Genomic DNA, 16,443 nt, shown 5'->3' on the forward strand with positions numbered 1-16,443 from the left:
TCTGGGCAACATTGCTACCACGTATTGCAAAGATGGATTTACTGTGTCTATGGGGCAGTTCTCACCCAGCAGCATAGAGAACTTTTTCCAGACGCACTACAAGATATCACTTCTACTGCTGACTAGCCCTCAGAGGATTTTATAGAGATAGGTACAACATTTGCTATCCTCCAGTCCTCTGGAAGAGTATGTGTAAAAAGCAGACCCTTTGAAGACCTCCGTGATATAAACTGATTTTTTTTTTGTTCCTAAGATTTGTGCCGTCGGCTTAAGGCTCACCTTTACCCAAATTCAAAGATTTCTTTGAGATAAGCACAAAGTATTTGGAACACACATGTAAATCAAAACAAATTGAAGGAGATACTTTTTCACACAAATAGAAATTGATCTACTGCGTTCTCTGCCACAAGAGATCACTGAAATCAAGAGTTTAGCAGGATCACAAAAAGATGAAACATTTATATGGACAGCAAGAATAGCTACAGTTGTGACAGTAAATTTTTAACAAATGCGAGTTTTGGAAACTCATGCTTCACCGTGTAAGCCAGCCCATAACTATTGGGGATAGAAGGACACTTTCCCTGGGGCAACTGTAGAGTTTTTTTTCACCTTCTTCTGTAGTACCTAGTACTGGCCACTGCTGGAGACAGGATACTGGATTAGATGGACCTTGGATCTAATCTAGTTTGGCCACTCCTGTTAGTACACATAAAAGGGAAAAAATTTAAATTGATTTTTAATGATGTTCCAAATGGAAGAAAATGGCCTTGAAACAGAGTTGAAGTGGAAAAAAATCTGTAGGAAAATGAAATATACTGTGCAATAAAAATGAAGGCATTTAATACTGTAGTATTACGTGAGTTCCTTCAACATTCAAAAAAAACTTTAAAAAGTGTTACCTGTTAATATTTATCTCTGGTAACTCATCTACAGTGTATGATTGGTGCCACATTTGCACTTTTATGATAATAAAAATTTCCCTTTGTTTAGCATAATGGAGAACACTCCCCACCCTGACATTGAATTTTTACTTTTTCGTTGGCTATATCAGCCAGTTCTACAAAGCTCTTCAGTCTGATTTCGAAGTCGCTCATCAGCTTCCACTGATCTCCTTCAATTCCTACTCCAACCTTTTTAACGGCTTCATCTTCAAGCAATCTTTTGAGTCCCTGGGGAAAACCTAAAACAGATTAAGTTCAAATATAGTCACCTATATGGCAAAAGATGCCAGGTTATAATTTCACATGGAAAATAGGTGAAATCCTATTAAGGAGAAATTTGGGCAATCTATTTTTTATAGTAATATCAAAATCCTTGCTACATATGTATCTATAAAGCAGTAAACCTAGCCACCATACAAATGCATGTGATATCTATTATTGCACTTCAATTCCAAGGCAGGCCAGTCACTCTAGGTTTTTTGCTAGCTGGAGCTCTGAATGGTTCTAATATATTTTCATCTGGAGGCAAATAACACTGAAATTACGCAAAAGTTATTTTTTGCTTATGGAAACAACAGATCAAAAAGTGGCTTCCAAGCTGATATTTACTTCTAAATGCCTCATTCATCAGCATGAATGGCAACCAGCAAAAACAGGAAACGACCTTTGGAAAATAATTTCTGCTCCATAAAGCTGAATGATCACTAAAATTGAATGTGCTATTTCAATGTTTTTCATATATTTACTTCCAAATTATTAAACTATTAGCTGGAGTTACCCAGCGTTGCTTGGGAAACCAGAGGAACAAAATGTAGAAAAACAATAGTCCATTATTTTTTTTGAATGGTCGAAAAATTGTACTGATTTCTATAGGGATTAAAATATAGGTCCGCGTCACACCCGAGAGGGTGGGGGAAAGGGAGGGAGTGCGACCCCAGATGGAGGGGAGGTTACACGCAGGAGGGGCGCCCCAGCTGGTGTCGGAGCTGCAGGAGGCAGGGCGGGGTCAGGGCACTGCGTGCCAGCGCGGGGGAGGAAGAGGGTCGCTTATGTAAGGGGGCGAGTCCTGGACAGCGCTGGGGGCTGCAGGCAGGGGCACAAGACCTAGAAACTTGCTCAATTTCTACATTCCAAACTTGACTTTTACACTAACTTAGTAAGTATCTGAAGACTCAACACTTCACCATGTGTCACTGCCTACATTTTATGATATAATTTTGGTACTTTTATGGTGTACATTCTGCCCAGACTCCAAAATTTATACTGAATGATAGTTCATGGACTAGGTTTTGTATTTAGGACTCTATATATTCTCCTCAATTCACAGGGCATCTCCTACTGGTATGAACAGAAGGTTGGCATAAAGGTTGAGAACTAGTAACTCAACTTTCATAACCAACCTACGTTCAATGTCATCACGTTTATCATCTCACAGTAGGAAATTTCAACCTTTATGATCACCAGCATGTTTGCCCTTGTTTCTTTTCTCCTTCTATTTTCCTTTCATTCTCTCCCTGTTTCATATCTTTGTACCTTTCTTCCCTCTTTCCTACCCTTCAGTACCGCCCCATCACATTTGCTAACATAAGCAATTAAATACAGACATTTAAAGTGCCACCGTTAAACATCAGTGAACACTCCAATGAGATTAACACACAGTTTCAGAACATCTGCAGACACATGATAATAACTTTGTATCAGTCTGCTATCTATGCATGTAGGTGCTTTCATTTATAACCACAAATGCTTAGATTTTATAGACACTGTATATATAAGGTTTGCCACAAATACATCAAGCGAGAGAGAACTGACCTTCTCAGCAGATATTTGATACCTCCCCAATGGGAATACAGTATAACACACAGATTTTAAGAACCATTATCCTGGCTCAACTAGCTAAAAACCTTATAAGGGACACTGTCAGAAAAATTTAGGCCTACAGTTTCATTTCTGTGGAGAGGAGAAAAATTATATTGAGCAAGTAGGTACATAATAAAATCCCCCAAAATAGGTATGACTGTTAAATAATTTTTTATTTTAGTAAAAATTATTTTCTTCATTTAAAACTCTCAGCTGTGCTGTGAATCCAAAGAGTCATGTGCAGGCAGCACACAAACGCAAGAAAGAGATTGCATAAATAAGCTATGATAGTCATCTTCAAAGAGAAATGAAAACATTAGCACAGTAAATGAGAAGGAAACGTCTTTTCCTCCTGCTGTGGGAACAATGGGAGCTATTGGAGACTGAGCACTTTTGAAGATCTGACCACTTCATTTAGATGCCATCTGGGACCTGCAAGATACTAAACTGTTATGAAAAAAAAATCTAGCTCTTAACATTTATTCGGATTTAATTTACAATTTTAATAATACAGATAAGGAATTTTTAATTACATTAATGTTATATTAATGGTGGTATTTTCAGGATGTAAACTACTTATATGGGCCAACATAGACTGAGGTACTCATGTAGAAATGCATAGTTCTCTGCATTAGCTGAAACAGGAAGTACTAACTTCTTCAAGAGGCAAAAGCATAGATTAAGTAACCTGAATCAGGAAGGCAATTCATGTTCATATGAGTCAGGGCACAGAAAGAATGTACTAACCTCTCATTGAAGAAATGTGAAACAAGTAACATTTTTTCTCAGACACACATATTTGGATTAGGGCAACTTTCCCTCCTTTCCCTTTAGTAAATGATGGTGGCCATTCAATGTCAAATCCTATCACTCCTCCATCAGATAAGTTTCTTCTGAAGAGAAAATAGGTTGATTTAATTCCCATTTAAATATTCTACTACACATATATCGAGTATGACATCTGACAACAGAATAGCTTCCTTGAAAATGAATGACTAAAAAACTCTCTTACTCTCTTTAGGGGCTGTGAAAATTTCACCAGAATTAGTAGAGTTGTAGTCCAACAGCCTCCATGCAGAGGGTAAAATTCACCTTAGTAGGAAGAGCCAACATGAAAAAATGGGCAGGCAGCCATTTTGCTGGCCTGCTATGCTGCAAGTAAATTCACCCCAAGAGAGAGAAGTAGATCACTCCTTCCTTCTGTATTTCTTGGAAGTCCTTGTGTAGAAGTATTTTCCCAATTTATTTTAGACTATTTACATAATGAATCGATAAAATATTAAGTCCCAATCTTGCAGAGATCCAAACACATACTTTACAAACTATAGTCCTATTGAAATTATTGAAGCCCCTGCAGCTAGTCACACTGTGCAAAGTTACACACTTCAATGTGCAAATCCTGTACCATTCAAGACTGTCTCCAGACATGAAGTCTCAGAAAAAGAGTACCAATTGCAGAACTAGTCATCTAAATTAAATAAAGCTTATTGCTTAATATCCACTCACTACAGACACCTTTCAGTAGCATTTATGAATAATTTTAGAGCTAAGAATCTGTAACTTCACTTGGTGCACTTTAACAGTATGTAAAGGCAGACAGAATTCTGCTACTTACACTAAAGACGTCTACTTACACTAAAGACATCTACTATCAACAGACATTTTCTATGGCTCAATGGCTGACTCAGTCTGTGTATGAAAATTACACAACAGGTATAGATCTGTGTATTAAAAACATAAACCCTTCTCTGAGATAGAGATAGACACACCAAGAAAACATGTAAGCTTTTACCTGATATCTTCTGACAGAAAGGAACAGTCGCTGGCATCGTAGCTGTAAACAACAGAGCCATGGAACTCTAAGAAAGGCAGGTCATTTTCCAGAACACTCCTCTGGATCTGTTATAATGTGTATTCAGCCACATTGCAAATACATTCATTAGCACAATTGTTGCACAATAGTCTTAGCTATCAAAACAATTTTGGGATTAATTTGTTAGGCTGCGTCTAGACTGGCATGATTTTCTGGAAATGCTTTTAACGGAAAAGTTTTCCGTTAAAAGCATTTTTGGAACAGAGCGTCTAGATTGGCATGGACACTTTTCTGCAAAAGCACTTTTTTGCAGAAAAGTGTCTGTGCCAATCTAGACGTGCTTTTCCGCAAAAAAGCCCCGATCGCCATTTTCGCCTGACTTTTGCCTGAACAGAAGCAGAATAGTATTTCTGCAAGAAGCACTGATTTCTTACAGTAGGAAGTCAGTGCTTTTGCGGAAATTCAAGCGGCCAGTGTAGACAGCTGGCAAGTTTTTCTGGAAAAGCGGCTGATTTTCTGGAAAAACTGGCCAGTCTAGACACAGCCCCCACTGTAAAAATATTTAGCAGAAAAGTTACAAACTTTAAAACAGAGCTCATAGCCCTGGTTTCAAGCACTTACAAATTTGTCAAACTCTAACCATTTGTTGAAATTTTCCATGGCAGGTGTCAGTCTTTTATTAACTTGCTTTTGTAAAATTTCAGCCCAAACAGTTCACCATTTCTGAGAACAAGACTAGGCTCTAAAGTCTGATATTGTTTTGTTTTTGAATGCAGTTATTTTTAAGTAATTCTACATTTGTAAGTTCAACTTTCATGATAAAGACATTGAACTGTAGAAATTGTATTTAGGGTGAACTGAAATATAAGATTTCTTTTGTTTCATACAATGCCCAAGTATTTGTAATAAAAATAAATATGAAGTGAGCACTGTACACTTTTTATTGTGTTGTAATTGAAATAAATATATTTGAAAATGTAGAAAACGTCCAAAATATTTAAATAAATGAGATTCTATTAATAGTACAATTAATCGTTATTTTTTAATCGTTCAATAGTTCTAATATACAATTAATCTACAGACAAGCTGTAAGTATATTAACAAAGAATACTTGAACAATGGGACGAGCTGAAAATGTAGTAAAATTGAATGTAGGTCCAAACTATCTGTGTAATGTAACACAACTAAAATTTCACATCAAATCCTACCTTTTTTTCACCCACATCATCTTTACTCTGTGCAGTCATCCATTGAGGAAGTTTATGATGTGGAGAAGTCATTTTCAATTCTATTGGATTAACACTTCTGCTGCATTTCTGTTATTTTTGTTCTGTAAAATTGAAGGGGGAAAAGGACCTTATCCTCTCACACGAAGGGTTGAATTATAGATTGGAAGAGGAAAGTCATTGACTGTATTAGATTAATAAACTCAAACTAAGAAAAATTTTCTTCGTACCTACCATTCCTGCTATCAAAAGCTGGTTATGCACTTGAATACACTCTGGTTCCAGCTGCTTAGCCAGTGAGTTCCTTCAGTTCAGTGGTCTGATTCTCTTTAAAACGTCTGCAGCAAACACATATAGCTTAATATTTGTATTTCATCTTATTTTCTTGTAATATTTAAGTTCCTGTCATTACCATCTGCCACTATTTTAAAATATATAGAGAGATTTAAGCAATGCAAATTCCAACAATTCCACTGTGTCAACGTTGTTCTGAAGAGTCAGCCAACATGTTTTTTTCAACGTTCACACCACTCCACACAATTTATCTCCCATCCTGTGTTTACTTGAAAATGCTTGCAAGAATTATGTTCCCTTCTCACTGTATCCCCTCATTGGCTCCCTGTTCTCCATTTCATCAAACACATTCCAAAGCCCTTCACAGCTTTTCTCTCCTACATCATCAAGATGTCAGTTCCCACCTCCATCCTGCCAATGCCAGCCTTCAACACCTGATTGTTACGTTAAACAAGCACCTTCAGGCCCTCTCTCATAATGCTGTACATATGGGATGAGCTCCTCAAATACTCTCAAAGTCACTTCACTGTCCTCTTTCATTTCTCTCAATTCTCATGTCACAACAATTCCTACAAAATTCTTGGCAACCATCAAGCAGCTGGTATGATAAGCCCAATGCCTGCATGCTATGCAGAACTAACTTTGTGCCCCCCTCCACCTACTTGTCTAAATTCACCTGTTCATTTGTCCTAAATTATAAGCTCTTTGTAGCAGGGACCATCTCTCAGCGTGTTTGTATAGCACCTAGCACAGTAAGTCCTTGGCCCATGACATGAGGTCTTAAAGCAACAAAGAGCCTCCTTCATAAGGTTATATCTTCTACAAATGTCATCGATGACCTTTTGGTTCCTCTTCTAGATCCCTTATAAATAAGTAGAATAAGTCTGAATGTGTGATACTGCACTAGAAACACCTCCCTCCACCTCCGTACGTTGCTAGTCAGCATACCAAGTGTCTAATTCTCAGATACTGTTAGTTCACACAAGTAGGGCTATGATTGTCACACATTCACCCTATAGCATGGTTCCTGTACCACAGAGCTTGCCCAGGTCTCTGCACCTGTCCCACACACTTAAACCACCACCCAGGTTTGGCACATCCATTTCTCCAGAGATAGAGGAACAGAAGGACAAATTTGATTGTGTTACATGTTGGACACAGGGCTTGGTAACAGCTGGCACACATGCCATAAGTGGCAGCCAAGATGATTGTGTGTGGCACACTGAGGCAGGAGAGCGGAGAAAGCCTCGAGCCTCGCTGTGTAATTGGGGAAAAAGCTGGAGCCATGAAGTAAGTGCTCCATGTATGTGTGCATGCACGCCCCCGCCCCCGGCTGGAGAAACAAAGCATGCACCTGCACACTGCCTGCATGCTTTTCCCGCTGCTCCATTGGCCAGAATCCGGCCAATGAAGCAGCGGGAAGCCATGCCTGGGACAGAAAGTCTGAGAGCAGTGAAAGCGGGGGGCAAAAACAGACCTGGACACCCTCTTGCCCGTGAAAGATGAGCTGCTGCCAAGACTGTGTCCCCGCTGCTGTGCACTTGCACCTGCCAGAATGCCCCGTGGGGCTGCTGGAGTCTGTCATCCAGGTGCCAGCAGGCTGGATCCTGGCCAGCCTGCCCAGACCTGCCAGCCAGATTCCCTGCGCACCTGGCGAGTCATGGCCTCCATTCTGCACTCGGCCCATGGGCCGCTAACTTATTCCGTGTGTGGAGCAGTGTCTGGTTGTCATGTTGGAGTGACTGTTACTTTATTTCTCCAGGGTCTGTAACAGGATATATTTATTGTAAGTGCCACCCAGACACTGCACCCTCCACCCTACTTCTGTGCCAAGACCCTGCAACTCCAACCTTCCCCCTCCCCCATGGCCAGACACCTACCCCATACCTACTACAACCCCTTCCCCCCTGGCCAGACACCTACTCCTAACCTACTCCAGCCCCCTCCCCCGGCCAGACACTCACCCACAGCCTGCTCCTGCCCCCTCCCCCTGACTAGACACCCTACTCTTCGCCTGCTCCTGCACCCCATCATGGGGAAGCGCACGCATGCACGCACAGGAAAAGCCGGAGCGGAGGCCAGGGCAGGAGACCAAGCGGTTGTGCAGTGGAGAGAACCGTCCCTCACTCCCTCTGAGGAGAGCAGTGTGGCCCAAGGCTCGGAAAGGTTGTGCGACACAGTGTTGATGCACAGAAAGTTGGTCAGAAATGGAGAAGCAGACACACTGAACTTGAGTGGACTAGCTCATACTGCCACTTAATTTGGGGGGCATTTCATGGACTTTATTCAAATTCAGTTCAACAACAACTGTGATATCGGTGAGAAAACTTCGTAGCCTTAACCTCAAGCACTAGAAGAATGTGATATGTACATAACTCCCTGGGAGAAGAGACCTTTTACATGAAGTTTATTGTATCAAGTAGGAATGTAAAATCCTGATTAATTAGTTAACTGGTTAAGTGTTAGGTTAACCTCATGTTTAACTAAGTAGAATCCTGGGTGAGGGATCTCTCCAGCCTGGCTGGAACAGCCCTGTGTGGCACTAGTTCCCAGCCCCTGCTGCCAGTCACCCAGCAGCTCTGCATTAGGACCCAGCAAGGCTACAACAGCCCTCTACCCACAACAGGCCCTTTTCCCAGGAACGCTTATGCTTACTGGGTAACTAGTAAGCATCCCTAGTATTAAGGTGATTCAAGGTACAGTACAAATAAGAAATTTGTCTTTTTTGTTAAAACCCTATTACTGCTTCTTCTTATAATAAACACTATTTTGATGAAGAAAAACTGATGTTTTCAGTACTCTTTTGTGTGTTAAAATAAACTCCAAGCACAGCTGCCTCTAACATCACAAATCGCCAATTGATTTAATGCCAGCAATCAAAAATTATTCTTGTTAGAAATAAGTATAAAGTTGAGTAAGTAAAAAATTTAGTCAGAGGCTCATTTAATCAAACTCATTCAACATTTGGTCTAACTACCAGTATTAGTAATTACCACTTTCTTTAACAGGCTACTCTGGTATTTCTTTCAAATCTTTTCTGTGATCACGATGAAAGCAACAAGCAGTAATTATCAATATAGAAGCTATTTATTTCCTACAATTCAGTTTAAGCCTGTGATGCACAGAAAGTTAGCCTCTTTCACTCAATGCCACTGTTACATTATTGCTAGAAAGTAGTGCTGCTTCTGTCAACAAATCTTCAACTATTATACAGAAATAAATAATGCGTAACTCAAAATATCTTCTGCCTGATATCATTAAGGCTTATTATATTTTCTCCAGAAATGTGACCCTGCCTTTTTAATGTAGCTGTCCAATGTCTCGAAAAAACACATCCTTCAAAGACAAAATGACGACATTTTGCTAAGTATTTTTTGTAGTTTTCTGTATCCAGTTATTTCATACATTTATTTGTGCTATGGCTAATTCATATGTAATCAATGTGTGATAATCAGAGGAAGATACCAGTACAGAAATAAGTTTAATAGTATTATAGGTGTGTAAGGCGGACAAATTTTCATAAATGATGTACTTGAGAGTTTTTCTGTCTGTTCAAGAACGCCTCAAATGATAAAAACTAGGACCACGAAATTTAGAATACAGCTTCCTCTTATCATAACCCTAAAACAAGATACGGGTTTGGTTGTGCCAGGAAAATGGGATGTGCCTGAAACAGGATTGCTTTTCATAAAACCAGACAATCACCAGACAGGTAATTGGCTGGGGACAGGGATTAGCTGGGGCTGTTCCCCACTTCCCAGGTCCAGGACTACCCCAGCCCTGAGCTTCCCACCGCACTGGCACCCTTTAGTGAGGGAAGGGGGGAGAGCTTTGCTCCACCACCCAATATATACAGCGACACGTACAACTATAGAGAACAGAAACAATCACCAGGCAGATGAAAGGAGCTGGTTGGGAGCATGCTGCCACCCTATCTGGGACTGCCTCAGCCCTGAGCCTCTCTTGCCCTCCCCACTCCGTGGCCTTTAGGAAGGGCAGGGGAGTAAAGCGCCCCTTCTCCATTCATATTGGATAGGGTGGATAAAAAAAAATATTTTTAAAAAAATTCAAAAAAAATCTGTTTTAATTTAAATTGAATTTATTTTGAAAAATCAATAAAATACTAAATTTCTCATTTAAAAATAAGTTACAATTAAATCTTATCATGAACATGCTATAGCTACACATACAGTCTTAAAAAGTAATTAATGGCTCTCATCTGTGCAGCCTAACAACCAGCTCTTGCTTCTTGAAAGTTCTGGGCCTTCAATTTCGCTCCTCAGCAGATTAACAGGCGCAAAGACAGACACAGGCTCGAGAAATGTTTTTGTTCTGTGCTTATGTGGGCAAAGCAGAGTTAGTTAAGACTGTCTAAAGACGGAGACAATATATAGGAATGGATGGAGGCAATACAGAAAGGAACAGTGGAGTGCACTGCAAAGAAAAAGGGAAGATATTCAGCACATACACAGCTTCCTATACTTCCTTAAACTTTTGCCATAGAAAAACTATCATGGCTTCTGGGTGTAAAAGTGCCTGGGAATGTTTTTAAGAAATTCATTCCCTGGGTAAAAAAAGGAACACGTGTAAGCAGCGCAAGAAGATGATGCAGGGCCTCGCTGCAAGAATGAATCATAAGGAAAACTGCTTTACTGGGAGAAAATGATGTGGATCTGTCTGAATAACAATGTGGATCAACTTTGCAATTAATCATTCTTCAAGACTCCCGCTAAGCCTTTTATTATAAAAGTGTGATTTAACAAGTAAATTCCCAAGTTGTTTGTCATGTTGGATGTTGCTAGAAAAAAAAGTTTGTCTTAGCTAATCCTTAAGGCTTGTTTAATAAGTTAACTTTGGTGATAGATTCTAAACATAGAATACAATATGGAAAATTGCAATATGATAGATTTAGAGGTGCTGGTTGTCACCAAGTGTCATTTTCTTATTTTATATTAAACAATAAATACCTCTTATTTTGGAACATCATGATCACAGACCATAATGGTAATGCCGTAAGTCTATTCCCTATTTTACATTAGCACAACTCAGCTTTTCCAAAGGAACTCCATCCTATACTTGTTTTCAATGGGGCTTACTCCAAAATTAAGTGCACTGTTAGCACAGTCAGTCTTAGCTTTTTGAGTAACTTGGAATCAGATCTGCATCAAAGTGACAAGGGGAGTGGGGAAGGTGAGTGCTACCTATAGAAGTTTTAAGGCCACCGTACAGGTAGGCAATGTCTACACTGCAGGCTTAGCCGTTCTTGTGCAAAAACTTGCAGAGCGTCTACAATGCACGTGCATTCTTGAGCAAGTAAATTTACAATAAGCGTGGGAACAGAGCTTCTTGCACAAGAGTTATTCTTCTCCCCACAAGGAATAAGCCCTCTTGCACAAGAAGGCAGTGTGGATGGGCAATAGGGGTTTCCTGCACAAGAGAGCATCCACACTGCCATGGATGCTCTTAAGCAAAAGCACATCTCTTGCGCAAAAGCACATGGCAGTGTGGACACGCTCTTGCACTAAACAGTTTTTGCGCAAGAAGCCTGCAGTGTAGACGTAGCCATAGTGGTATAAGGACTTGTCTGTTACAATTAATAAAATTTGAAAATAAAAGAGTTTAAGAACTGACATCAGCCAGCAACTCAGGAGACTGCTTCAATTGCAAATGTGAAACATTTACATAACATTTAAGATTTAGTTTAATAAAATGTAAGTGCTATTGATTTGTGTGTGAGATTTAGTTCTCACCATTCCTTATGTACTACTGCTGCATGTGCAGCTTGACACAGGTAATAAGTATTATGTACTATTTCCTAAATTAATAAAATTCATTATCCAAAAAAATTACACACAGTATACCCTCTTAGATGCTGTAAAATGCTGTACTGAGCTGTACATTAACATTTTAATGATCAGATATGCACCACTGTTTGAATCAGCGGGAAACTTGATTTAAACCGATTTTTGTGTGTGTGATTTAAATTGAGATACAAATCAATTTAAATCACCTTGACTTAAACCAATTCTCCTGGTATGGGAACATTGCTGGCTGTTATCCTTTTTCATTGAACACAGGGAAAGTGCAGAATTTGCTGCAGTCCTCATCCTAGCTGTGCCCAATGGAGCAGCAGTGGCCATGGAAAGGCACTTCTCACCTGGCCTCAAGCTGCTGTGGTGAGAGAACTGGGATAGTTCTCTGTCCCCGACACAGTCTGCATACTGAACACTTCATCCTCATCCCCTATTCCAGAGGAATGATTTAAATGAAGAAAAACAAAAATTATTTGAGCTAAGGATCTGAGCATTGGTGGGAAAATCTTCAGTAATAGGTATATAAACAAAAGACTGTATTGCAAGGTTTACAGGCTGAGGCTGGTACAACTGTAACAGTCATACTAGGCTTTAGACCAGCGATGGGCAACCAAGACTAGTAAGTAGGCTGCATGAGTGGCCCTCCTTTGTCTCAGTGGGCTGCATGATTCAGTAGTGGGCAAACTGTGGCCCACTGGGGTTCCATCGGAGACCCACAGACCTCTTCTACCTCTTCCCCCACGCCTTTGGAGCTCCACATTTCCTACTCCCTTCCCTTCCCAGCACTTTTTGAGCACCATGAATTTGCAGATTCGCATTGTGTTCCGATTCCTCCTCCTCCTTCCCTCCCCCCAGCTTGAACAACTGTAAACAGCTGATTCACAGCATCCTATCTCGGGATGAAGGGGGAGGCACAGAGATAAAGCACGACTCAGCAGATTCATGGCACTCCTCCCCTTCCCTCACAGCACTTGTGAAATAGGAAGTGCAAGACTTCACTACCCCAGTGCACAAGAGAAGTATGATGGAGGGTGCAGACGGGGTGTGCAGGCCACAGGTTGCCCACCACTGCTTTAGAGCTAAAGAAGGGCTGACACAATCCTGTGCTGGTGAAGTTACAATATTACTATAAACACATGCTAAAAGGTGATTTTTAACAGAACGTGCCACAATGTACCCAGCTAGACCGCAAGGCACCTGACTCCAATATCATGGAAAATACTGCAGCAGCCACATGTAACAACAAGTTCCCATAGTAATAAGAATTAAAATAACAGAAATTAAGAGGATAATTTATGAAAAGCAGCACTCTCCACCCCCCACGCACACTGCTGCCTCTGAGAGAGGAGGGTCCACAGAGCTGGCGCGTATTGGTTCCTACCTGTCCTCCTCGCTATCTGCACTGCTGCCTATCAGAGGCAGCAGCACAGGGATGGAACTACTGGATCCTATCTCCTCACCTTTGATGCCTCTGTATCAGAGGCAGCAAGGGAGGGGGGGAAATGTGTGTAATTAACAGGATTAACCAATAAGCTCAGGCTTATTGGTTAATCATGTACTCACCTACACACTGACATTTCTGGTCCCAGCCCGTCATGTACTGTATACTGACAATGTCCATCAGCAGCAGTAGCTTGAACCCAGATGTGCTGTGTAAGTTCAAATGCTAGAATTATCTTGCAGAAAATGTATTTCACTTCATTTGTGTGCACGCACAGCGAGGCCTGCTAGAGGAACTTGACCGTTCAACTCCCCCAAACAACTGTGCATCCCTGTTGCTCCCGCCTCAATTCGGGAGGCCCAGCCTAGTCCCCCCCAAAAGCTCCCGAAGTTCACTCTGCAGAACCAGGGAGTGGCTTGCGGGAGTATTCCTGACTGCGAAGCATCGGGCAGACAAACTCTGCAGCTGGCAAACAGGTGACAGACGGGCCCCCCCACGGCCCGGCCCAGCCCATGGGGCGGGGTACGGACGGCTGCAGGAATGCATCCAGGCAGGGCTACACTGCAGCGAGGGGCAAGTGGCCCAGCGCGCCCCGGGCTATAGCGCACGCGCATCCGAGCAGCGCGGACGCTCCTGCCCCGGCTGCAAAGCCCCGCGGGGCCCGCAGCTGGAGTCCCCGGGAGGAAGCGGCTTCCCCTGGCCACGAGGGGAGGCGAGCGCGCGCCAAGTCCAGCAGGAGCCGGGCGCGCGCCAAGTCCAGCAGCCGCGAGGCGCCGGGCGCGCGCCAAGTCCAGCAGCCGCGAGGCGCCGGGCGCGCGCCAAGTCCAGCAGGCGGGAAGGCGGGTGCGCGGCTCAGCCAGGTCCACGAAGGGAACAGCCCCGCGCTAAGACCCAGGCGGCGCTGGCGGGCCCGGGAAGCGCCCGCCCGCCCGGAGAGGGGAGGCCGGCGCCCAGCCCTCTCCCCACCGGGGTCCCCTGCCCTGTGCTGCTCCCTCACCTCAGACACCTTCCGCCCGCGGCGGCGCACGGACCAACGTCATTCACGCGCCGCCCGTCGCGCAGGAACACGTCACCCTCCCGCTGCCCAGGCGGGAAGGTCAGGCGAGGGCACGCGCATGTGCAGGGCGGCCCTGTCGCGGTGCATGCCGGGGGCTGTAGTTTCAGGGCCGAATCGGTACCTGGGAAAGCGGCGCCCGCTCCATCCCGCGAGCCCTGAGGCGCGGGCCCTGCTCTGCCGCCGTATCTCTCGGCGGAGCCCGCGGCGGGGCGGAGTCGCCGCGCGGCCTGCGGGGGATGCTCCTACCCGGCCCCAGACGCGTCTGTGCGCGGCGAGCGGCGGCGGTTGGTGAAGGGCAATTGCAGCAATGGAGTAAGTGCCCCCTTCGCCTGCCGCCGCGCGGGGCAGGGGGGCCCTGGCCGGGGAGGGGCGAGCCGAGTGGGGGGGCGGGGAGGGGGGGGCAGCCTGGGGGGCCCGTAGCCTGGGGGGGGGGGGTCAGTGGGGGGCCGTAGCCTGGGGAGGGGGGAGTCAGTGGGGGGGGGTCAGTGGGGAGCCGTAGCAGGGTGGTGGGGTGGAGGTCAGTGGGGGGGCCGTAGCCTGGGGAGGGGGGGGTCAGTGGGGGGCCGTAGCCTGGGGAGGGGGGGGTCAGTGGGGGGGTCAGTGGGGGAGCCGTAGCCTGGGGAGGGGGGGGTCAGTGGGGGGACCGTAGCCTGGGGAGGGGGAGTCAGTGGGGGGGTCAGTGGGGGAGCCGTAGCCTGGGGGGGGGGGGGTCAGTGGGGGGACCGTAGCCTGGGGAGGGGGAGTCAGTGGGGGGGTCAGTGGGGGGGCCGTAGCCTGGGGAGGGGGGGGTCAGTGGGGGGGGTCAGTGGGGAGCCGTAGCAGGGTGATGGGGTGGAGGTCAGTGGGGGGGCCGTAGCCTGGGGAGGGTCAGTGGGGGGGGCCGTAGTCTGGGCAGGAGGGGTCAATGGGGGGCCATAGCAGGGTGGTGGAGCGGAGGTCAGTGGGGGGCCATAGCCTGGGGAGGGTCAGTGGGAGGCCGTAGTCTGGGGAGGGGGAAGTCAGTGGGGGGCCATAGCAGGATGGTGGGGCAGAGGTCAGTGGGGGGCCATAGCAGGGTGGTGGGGCGGAGGTCAGTGGGGGACCATAGCCTGGGGAGGGGAGGGTCAGTGGGGGGACTGTAGCCTGGGAGGGGTCAGTGGGGAGCCGTAGCCTGGCAGAGGAGGGTCAGTGGGGGGCCATAATCTGAAGGGGGGAGGGTCAGGGGGGGCCGTAGCCTCAGGGGTTACTATGGGGTCTTCTCATTGGGGGGGCTGCATCCTGGGGGAGGGGTTAGGAGGAATGGGGGGTCACTGAGAGCAGCTACAATCTGAGAGAAGAGATCGGGGTCACTGGGTGGGGTTCAGCTTCGAGGAATGAGTCATGGAGTGTGGGAGTTCAGGCTGCAGCCTGCGGGTAGCATGGTCATTGGGGGGCTGCCGCCCTGGGGGAGGGGGAGTCACTGGAAGAGTGCTCTGCAGTTCCACGACTGTTGGGTGATTTGGGTCATCACTGGAGGAAATGGGGGATTGATGTAAGTTTACTGCATTCAGGGACAAATTAGGGGCAGTAGAGTCACATGGTTGGGGGGGGGATTACAGAGGACTGTTTGGCATTAGAGTGGGGCTATGCCAGTGTCACCCAGTCCCTGGTGGAACCCTCCAGCCCTGGGGGTTGTAATAAGATTAGTGAGATACTGGGGGAAGGAAGACAGTAATGGAATTGTGGGGATGATTATCAAAGAAATGGGGAGTTGTGGGATGGCTGTTGGGGGAGGGTAATAGTGATGGGAACTGTGAAGGGATGGTTGTGGGAGAAGCTTGAAGCTGGTACATAAAGTCTAATGATAGGAGGAGACACTGAGATTGCGATTTCTTCCTATGTTACTGTGTGTCATGGTAAGAGACTGAGGTGTCAGCATCATTGTGGGGAAAGTAACACTGAGTCAAGATATTCTGAGAATCAGCACAAGTACCTGGCACTGATGTTATGGTCTGTATCTGTTATATTTGTCATCTGCAG

At 45.0% G+C, this 16,443-nt stretch overlaps 2 protein-coding genes across 14 annotated transcripts in view; one reads left to right on the top strand and one right to left on the bottom strand.

Annotated features, from left to right (window-relative positions):
• Positions 1-14,512, bottom strand: part of WRN (WRN RecQ like helicase) — an 87,193-nt gene extending 72,681 nt beyond the window's left edge. The window contains exons 1-7 of one of the 12 annotated variants that reach the window (XM_075929323.2): positions 14,386-14,447; positions 13,511-13,596; positions 6,075-6,178; positions 5,823-5,944; positions 4,594-4,700; positions 3,549-3,694; positions 1,032-1,180 (exon numbers count right to left, since the gene is read on the bottom strand). In XM_075929323.2, coding sequence (XP_075785438.2) covers positions 1,032-1,180; positions 3,549-3,694; positions 4,594-4,700; positions 5,823-5,894 — 474 coding nt within the window. In that variant the 5' untranslated portion in view covers positions 5,895-5,944; positions 6,075-6,178; positions 13,511-13,596; positions 14,386-14,447. Of the gene's footprint in view, positions 1-1,031; positions 1,181-3,548; positions 3,695-4,593; positions 4,701-5,822; positions 5,945-6,070; positions 6,179-12,291; positions 12,378-13,510; positions 14,095-14,385 lie in introns of those variants that run through there. The other 11 variants (XM_075929331.2, XM_075929326.2, XM_075929325.2 and 8 more) reach the window with 11 other exon arrangements.
• PURG (purine rich element binding protein G) overlaps positions 14,482-16,443 on the top strand; it is a 33,712-nt gene continuing 31,750 nt past the window's right edge. For both annotated transcript variants that reach the window (XR_012903946.2, XM_075929333.2), the window contains exon 1: positions 14,482-14,757. The gene's annotated coding sequence lies outside the window, so the exon portion shown is untranslated. The remainder of the gene's footprint in view (positions 14,758-16,443) is intronic.

This window comes from Pelodiscus sinensis, chromosome 4, assembly GCF_052426305.1.
Source record: "Pelodiscus sinensis isolate ZL-2025 chromosome 4, ASM5242630v1, whole genome shotgun sequence".
Taxonomy (NCBI): Eukaryota; Metazoa; Chordata; order Testudines; family Trionychidae; genus Pelodiscus; species Pelodiscus sinensis.